The sequence below is a fragment of the Pinus tabuliformis genome, chromosome 7, assembly GCF_031772625.1.
Source record: "Pinus tabuliformis cultivar Carrire ecotype Pingquan chromosome 7, CPIR1, whole genome shotgun sequence".
In the NCBI taxonomy this organism is placed as follows: Eukaryota; Viridiplantae; Streptophyta; class Pinopsida; order Pinales; family Pinaceae; genus Pinus; species Pinus tabuliformis.
Window position 1 is genome coordinate 160,632,881 of NC_142293.1, and position 8,559 is coordinate 160,641,439.

At 37.0% G+C, this 8,559-nt stretch overlaps 1 protein-coding gene across 1 annotated transcript; it reads right to left on the reverse strand.

The window, feature by feature from the left end:
• Positions 1-306: 306 nt before the first annotated feature.
• Positions 307-2,240, reverse strand: LOC149246343 (serine hydroxymethyltransferase 3, chloroplastic-like). The gene is made up of 5 exons (XM_089440701.1): positions 2,213-2,240; positions 1,978-2,086; positions 1,687-1,825; positions 527-599; positions 307-425 (listed from the first exon to the last, which is right to left on the reverse strand). Exons 1-5 carry the CDS (start codon positions 2,238-2,240, stop codon positions 307-309), a joined length of 468 nt encoding a protein of 155 aa, XP_089296827.1.
• Positions 2,241-8,559: the final 6,319 nt, after the last annotated feature.

Here is an 8,559-nt window from a genome sequence, read left to right on the forward strand (position 1 = left end):
AATTCAGCTTAAAATATTATTCATTACTATAATATGCACATGGAACCAAATATTACCAAACTGGTTATCGTCTTGAACCCCAACCTAAAAGTTAATAAATGACACTTCTAATCTTGTGAGCATGTCATATATCTAACTAAGATTTTCAGTGCCAACACTAGACAATGGAAATTTTCTAGGAAATGATTCAACCTGCTTTTTTAGATCAACAATGCTATTTCGTAGCTGGAAATTGTCTGACTTAATAAATTTTATAAAATCTTTTAATTTTGTACTTTTCACAGAGCCCTTAGCCTTAATGGCTATCTACACCCCCTCGTGGATAAAATCTGCAACCTTAATAAAGTCATCCTCAACAAGCCCACGAGTGGTTAATGGAGGAGTCCCTGTTTGTATACCGCCAGGAACCATAACACTTTTATTACCTAAAAATGTAAGGTATTAAAGTAAGTTATATCATCCCATGGAGAAAGGAAAATCAATGAATCCATTACATCTAAATATACAAAGAAAAAATTCATGTAACCTGGTACAAAATTCTTGTTCAGTGCGATAGAAGCAACATCTAAAACGTTCTCTACTCTTGCACCAACAATGCCCTGTCCAAGCACATTAATATATACCATGTTACATTCAACCAACTAAATCCAATAGAAATCAATATACAAGTAGGTTGTGTACTCCAACATATGAACAGAGGATCCTTACCAACGACCTCAAATCAACTAGAACTAGGTGATTTTCACTACCACCAGACACCAAATTTTAACCCAAATCCATTAGGCTCATTGCAAGGGCTTGGAAATTTGCTACAACTTACTACAACTATTTTACCTTTGATAAGCAACAAAACCCATTCAAAAAATAATTCACATGCATGAATTTTACAGAAGCTTAGACATGTGAGAGTGCTACACCTGTACTTGATAAGCCTTGAACTCTGCAGTTACATCTTGTTTTAAACAAACAACCAACCCTCCTATGGTATGGTTATGTTGTCCTCCCTAGAAAGCCACAAATTATTTCATGTACCTTTTAGAAACGAAATGACACAAAAAATTGATATATCCAATATTATGATATTAGTGAGCGAGAGAAAAATATGGATGATGGAGGAAAGGAAGGAGAACTTAGATTGACTTGTAACCCTGGAAAAACTACATTTTTATGGTTGTCTCTAGTTCGACCCCCAATACCAGTTCCTTCCTGAAGAATATCATGCCACCCCAAGGACCTCATAAAGACTAAAAATCACAACCCTCCAATCCAAAAATATTTCAGAATGAAAAATATCAGAAAGATAAAAATGAAAGGAAAAAAGTGAAACAATTGACAAACAATTCAAGGAACATAATGAGTTTCATTGAAGCTTTGATCTAGTAGTGATAAGAAACAGAAAGAACATAAAAAAATGAAAACAGGAAACTGAATCAAAGAACATGTAAGAGAATCAAAAGGAAAATCTACACCTCTTAACTCTATAATCACTCCTCCTATGATGGGAATGGCATATTTGTTTTAGTTCTTCATTGTTTCTTGAACATTAATGGGATTATTTTTCTTCTACAAGGGGGGAATGGCACAAATAGATAGCATTAAGATAGATCCAAAAAAATATCCATCTAATATAGTCATATTTTTAATCAAAAGGGTGAAGTGCAGAGAAAATTAATAGCATCAACTCACCTTGTGCATTGTAGTTGTTACTACATCACAAAAATCAAATGGACTGGCCATTATAGAAGCAACGATGAGACCATTTATGTGTGCCATTTCCATCATTAAGTATGCCCCAACTGTATTGGCAATATTCCCAAACCACAAACTTTTTATTACTAAAAATCATAAAAAAATCCAACATTACTTACTATAACAACATATTAATAAAATATGCTAGAATAAAAATTGTTGGAAAGAGAAATTTTTGAAAGGACTACCATTATAAGATATATAGAAATACCCATCTTCAATACCTACCTCATGCGAGGGTAATCAATATCTTGGGGATATGCACTAGCACCAGCAATGATAAGCTTGATCCCAGAAAGGGTGGAATTCTTCTCAAGCATCTTAAAGTCAATAAATCCTATAACCCAAGAAAACAAACCCGACCATTAACACTTTGAACACTTCCCCAAAATATTGGTTCAATATTGTTAATGATGGATTTGTTTCCCTCCTAATTATTATTAGACTGGAAATGCGAGCTCACCTGTGGACTCATTTAGATGATACGACATTGATTCAAAGTAAATTAATGTAGCAGATACTCACTTTTTTTCTATCATGAATCCATGAGACAAATGCCCTCCATGTGGTAAGTCCAAACCCTAAATGTTGTAAAGAAAATTTTCACATGTTACATGCCCACATAGGAATGATAATCTTATCAAAGGAGTTTCGTACTTTAGAACCATACACACCATAATGCAATGATGTGGTTGGAGGAGAGTTGTATAAACAACAAAATTAGTTGGGGATCGAGATAATGGTTGAAAATTAACACCCCATGTACTGTTTTCAAGATGGAATGCTTCTAGGGCCCTCTGCTAGCAAAACCTCTCACTTTGGTCAATGAATTCATTTCCAGCATATTATATGCATGGCATAAATCCCAACCCAACACAATAGTGAATAAATATAGAAAAGTGTCCAACAACTGTATCCATCATTGTGATAACAGATACTCATGCAAAAACTACAGGTCTCTACACTATAACACTGAACCTAGAAACCATTACACACATGTCAAACATTCAAACTAAAAAGTACAGGTCCAAAAGCTAAGAGAAACTGAGTTTAACAACAAAAAAATACCAAGTGGCAAGAAGAAATTGCCAAGTAGATTAGACACAATCACAATCATGATGGTGCCATTCTTCACATTCCAAGTTATCTTTTCAGGTGCTTACCTCTTACCATTGAGTCCTTATGAATACTTGTTTGTTAAACATGACCCAACAGCTTCCATAACCGCCCAGGATGTAAAATTTTCAGAAGAAATAAGTTCCAAGCCATTGAATTGCGACTAATTTTCTTTCTCAATTATCACATTCATTTCAGGATCGAGCTCACTCAGAGGAGGATCTACAAAGCTTTGATTTCCCTCTACACAGAGTAATTTACAAACTAGATAAAGAAATCACAATAAATTTAGTACCCTCGGTAACTAAGGCACGATTTGACAAGAGAATTAATTGTATTATTGAGGTCTACAATTTCTTTTTGCTGGCATCCGAGGGGAGTCCAGATCAAGAATACATTATTTATCAAGCCATTCACTAACCATTAACTCAACAAAACTATAAATAAAACCGAGGTAGTTAACATGGTTCATTAAATGAAGATAAGAAGCCTATTTGCAGCAACTAATTCACAAATGAATCTTCTAAACACATCCAAGTTAAACTATATTCAACTATGATTTGTGCTTTCTTCACTTGGTCCTCAAATGGAAATATTATCAAGGATGTCACACAGGCTATCTATACATGTAAAATTTCAACCAAAAACAAATGCATAAATAAATAAATCATAGCATGAATTGTGAACAACATGCACACTTGGGAAGTTACAGGGTTACGCCAGCATGAACACCAAATTAGTTCCCATTGTCAATCTTGTTGTGATACGAAAAGGTTTATATGATGGGCATGGCCTCAAAGTTTCAAACCTCCTAATTTTCTGCTTTTATGTTACGAGGGAACCCCCAAAACTAGCTGTGAAGTTTTGGGCATCAAATTTGTAGTTGGGTTCAAATTATATTGACCCAACAAGCCCATCCCTATTACTCCACTACCCATTATGACCTGCAATGAATATGTTTGCACCTGAAATAAGAGCTATCCTCTGTGCCCACTTCAAAATGTGAAAAATAATCAAATATCGAGAGACATGTGAATCCAGAACTTGATGTATTGTGGATAATTCTCTGGCAGAGGTAGACATGAAAGACACGAAAAGAAACACTAGATCGAATTTGCCTCCTGCACGTTGCTGGCCTGGTTTTGAATCGCATATATGATATAGAACAAGAATATCACACATGCAGGAGCAACTGACTTGGGTTCGAATCACAGATAATATATAGAACAAGAATATCACACATATTCACAGATAATATATATAACAAGAATATCACCTTGGCAAGCACCAACAAAGAAAGGCCATGGATAAGTTTTATCAACCTCTAGATTGCAACCCACCTTGGAACTTTAACCTTTGGAGTCATTTTTATGCCTTCATATAGGTATTTTATTTGATGATGTACCTGAAAAGGAGGGATCTCCTTGTCTACAAAATTGTTATTTTCTTTCTTGTCAAAATGGTTCTAGAGACAATCAGGGGCAATGATCTATGTTATTTGAGTGCTCTATCATCAAACAGTCCAACAAGGAAGCCTCCTCCTAGGTACCCTATCCTCAAATAACGGGAGAATAACACCCGATACCTCCTGAGCAAAAATACAAATGAACACCAACACGTGGTCTGTTGTTTCCCCTTCACATTTTCATAGAGTACAAATTTGAGGACCCTACCTTGCCCTATTTTGTAGAACCTCTCACATCAAAACATTATTTGTTAGGGCCAACCACATAAAAATCATGGATTTCATCGAAGATTTAAATTTCCAAATCTTCGCCACCACCAAGCTACTACTACTGCTTCATCATCAAAGATAGCCTTGTACCACAAGCTAGCTATCAACAATCATATGGGAGGATCGTTGGACCATACAACTTTCTTGTGTGAAGAAGACATGGGGACAACTCTTTGCTCCTAAATGCAACCAATGTTGAGTTTAAAAAAAAAATCTTGATTTTTTATTGAGCAACAACAAAATATACAAAATTTCCTTATGACAGAGTTGCTAAGATGGAATCTTCATCTACAAACATTTACCTATCAGGATGAGAAAATGCAAATCAAATTTCTTTCTTATTCCATAGACTCCAACTGCAAGATCAAAGAAAACACATCAAGTTTGTTTACCCCAACAAGCCAACAAGTAGCAAGCCCCAGCTATATAATATAAGAAAGTAGTAGGTATCCCAAAGGCCTAAAGGGGATCTAATGGAAAGAAGTGACCATTATCAAAAGCCTTCCAATCAATATATAAATATATAAATGTAGATTTATTATTATTTTAATTTGAAATCTTCAATTAACTAATAAAATTTAATTAAGTCTCTCCCAATCTAAATTTCTTATTAGCATAATTCACTACCTTCATACGTCTCGCATTTTTTAACAGCATTGTAACATGTGGATTAATTTCCTTTTTGGTGCACAATTTCGCCTTTTAGGACAATATGGTGCAGTGGCCCAACCCCTACAGATCATTACGACAAACTAAGAATAATAGAGAAGATGAAAGGTTGTACAAACCAGTGTACTTTTCAAACAACTAATCCAACATTAGTACCTTAACTTTTTCATGAAGATATCGTATTGAGAACGTTTGAAAAATGGTGGGAAATCTAGGTAGTGACTATCTCTCTTCTGCGAGGGTGATGCGGAAAGAGTGATAAGATTTCACTATTTTGAATTTTTTTTTGTTAAATCAGAAAAACCAATATTAATGGAGATATTGGTATTTTTTACAAAATTTTGTGAAGTGACTAAATGTAGCTTTAACCATTCACCTTAAGATGATTTTACAATATAATTTCCTAAGTATATTTAATATCTTCATTATCACAAAAAACAACCTATATCCATCTTAACTCCACATCTACCAAACTCTTAGAGGGATGAAATCTATTTATCCCTCTCAGCGCTTGGTAGACCCAGAATTAAGATGGATCTAATTTTCGCTTTAAATAGTCTATGCTCACATGAATACCATGGTATTAGCATGGGTCAATACCATGGGTTATCATAAACCTAGAGCTTAAAAACTGCTATTAGTAATTTATAAAAATTGATAAAATTAATAATTGATTTTTTATTTTTTTTATCTGAATTAAAAGGTTTAAGTGACATTAAATTACAAGATCCATTTTTACTCTTGATCTACCAAACCTCCATCACGATATTTGATCCCTCATGGCGCTTAGTAGATCTAAAGTAAAGATGGATCTATGATGGTTTAATTCCCCCTTTAAATAGGCTACATTCCACGCGAATACAATAGGACAATACCATGTGCCATCTTTATTTTTATTAATACTAATATTAGGGTTAATAATGTTAATACTAAGTATAAGGTGACTTATGAAGTAAATATAAAAAAAAATGTTTTATTTATTTACCATACCTCTAGTTTATTTATATTTTTATTAATTTACCATACCTCTTTTATAAATATGGTATTTGGCCCATAGGATTCACTTAAATAAAACCTCGTTTTTGAGCCTTCTTAAATAGAAAGAGGCTTATGGACTAAATATAAAAAGAGGTTTTATTTATTTACCATACCTCTAGTTTATTTATATTTTTATTTATTTACCATACCTTTGGAGTAAGTATAAAAAAAGGTTTTGGAATGGCGAACGAGGGTTTTCGAATGGCGCTGCAAGGTCGCACCAGGAACGCGGTCAACCGGGGCTCGAAGGACCTGCCTCCAGCTCGCGAAGGAAGTCTGAAGGCTGCATACAAACGACAGATCTTAGAACCCAGGCAGCAATCAATTGTTACGCTGATGGAAGGAGTTTTGTTAGGGCCGAAAGCGATTATGGCTGCGGCCCTGCGGCTCGAAGAGATCTGGACAGTGAGAGCCAACGTAACCTTCAACGCCGCCGGATCAGTGCATAACGCCGAAGGAACAGTGAGAGCAAGGCTCAGATCTGCAAAATCGATCACAGTGCCACGGATCTGGCTTCCAAATACGGCGGATCGATCATCGACGGCAGAGATCCGGACGGTAATGAGTGAGGGTGCCCCAGATCTATCATGGCGGCCACTAAAACCACCACGGACGCCTCCAGAAGTAGAAACAAAGCCCATCAACGCGGAAGACGGGTATGTAATCCCCAGATCCGCCATCGATCCACCAGATCCGGACAATAAACAGACAAATAAGAGCTTGGGTAAGGCAGATCCGACAGATCTGAAAATATTCATCAGATCCGTAGACGGCAAACACTATTGCATTCAATCCAAGGAAGGCATGGAGGTTCTGGAGGTAAAAAAACAGATCCAGAATAAACTGGGCATTCCGATATCACACCAAAATCTTTTATTTTCAGGACATTGCTTGCAGGATCTACACACCCTTCAGCATTATGGAGTTGCTAATGATTCAACTATCATCCTCAACTTGAGACTCCGAGGCGGATGCAAGGGAACTACCTCAAAAAACACAGGTTCTTTCCGTGATGCAGTCAAAGGGAAAGATCCAATGCAACATAAACCAACACCCACAGCAGAGCTTCCAGGGCCCTATATCGTGGAACAGAGGCCAGAATCACCCATGCTCACTGTATCACTGCCTGAGGTAACAGATCTGTATACGGATTTAATGCAAAATGCCGTTATTTGCAGATTCAATGGTTACTGGCCCAAAGCTGATGCACTACATCAATGGGTTTTTTCTTCATGGACACCCAAGTGTGAAATATATCTATGCCCTAAGGGTTTCTTCATAGTCAGATTCAACACAGAACTGGAACGAGACAGTATCATCAACCAAGGGCCTTGGTTTTGGGGCAATGCTGGCCTCTTTATCACCCCCTGGTTCTCGGACTTTGATGCTAACAAAATGGTTGTATCGACAATGCCAGTTTGGGTAAGGCTTCATAACCTCCCGCTGCACTTCTGGCATCGGAAGGCATTAACAGCCATTGGGAATTCCTTAGGAAAACATCTTAAAATAGATGAGGACAGAGCCAACCGGGGAATCTTCACATATGCCAGAATATGTGTCGAGGTGGATCTAAGCCAAGGGCTTCCAGATCACATCACACTAAACTTCAACAATTCATTGTGGACACAACAACTTGATTACGAGAACACGGCATTCAGATGCCGCAGCTGCATGCAGACAGGGCACCTACAATATGCATGTCCTCTGTCCAGTAAGGAACCTAAAGGGAACAAGAAACAACAGAAGAAACCAAAGGGCTGGCAGCATACAGAACCACTGGAGGAGGAAGCACTGAACACGGAACCCACAGATCTACAAGGACCACAGGACAAAGCGATGGAGGAAAACAACGAAGAACCCAAATTGGAGCCAAACAACTTGGAACGGCAGCAAGATCTACAGCTGGAAATAAGCGGAGCCAAAAGAGCACACAGCCCCGAAGGATCTGACTCAGACAAAGAACAATCAGTGTATACAGGGGAAAACCAGCTTGCCTTAATTGCACCCACTCCCAACGCGGGAGTATGGCGCAAAGTAGAAAAGAAAAAAGGAAGGAAAATATAGGCCTGTAGACACAACTTTTTCTGTTGGATTCCTGTATTTACAGGAACAGTTTTTGACCTTTTGTGTTTTATTCTGTTTGCTGCCTGTCATCACAGGAACAGCCATATGCATATGCTTCAAGCATCTACAAAATGTAATTTTATCAATATGAATAAAATTACGACTTTTTCCTAGGGGAAAAAAAGTAT

What these genes read in the sequence shown, in the direction of transcription:
- LOC149246343 (XM_089440701.1), bottom strand. Translation starts at nt 2,240, where the DNA reads ATGTCGTATCATCTAAATGAGTCCACAG. An exon ending in ATTGATTACCCTCGCATGAG is followed by an intron (nt 1,826 to 1,977) that starts GTAGGTATTGAA and finishes AGTAATAAAAAG; the next exon opens with TTTGTGGTTTGGGAATATTG. An exon ending in TAACAACTACAATGCACAAG is followed by an intron (nt 600 to 1,686) that starts GTGAGTTGATGC and finishes GTGCTTGGACAG; the next exon opens with GGCATTGTTGGTGCAAGAGT.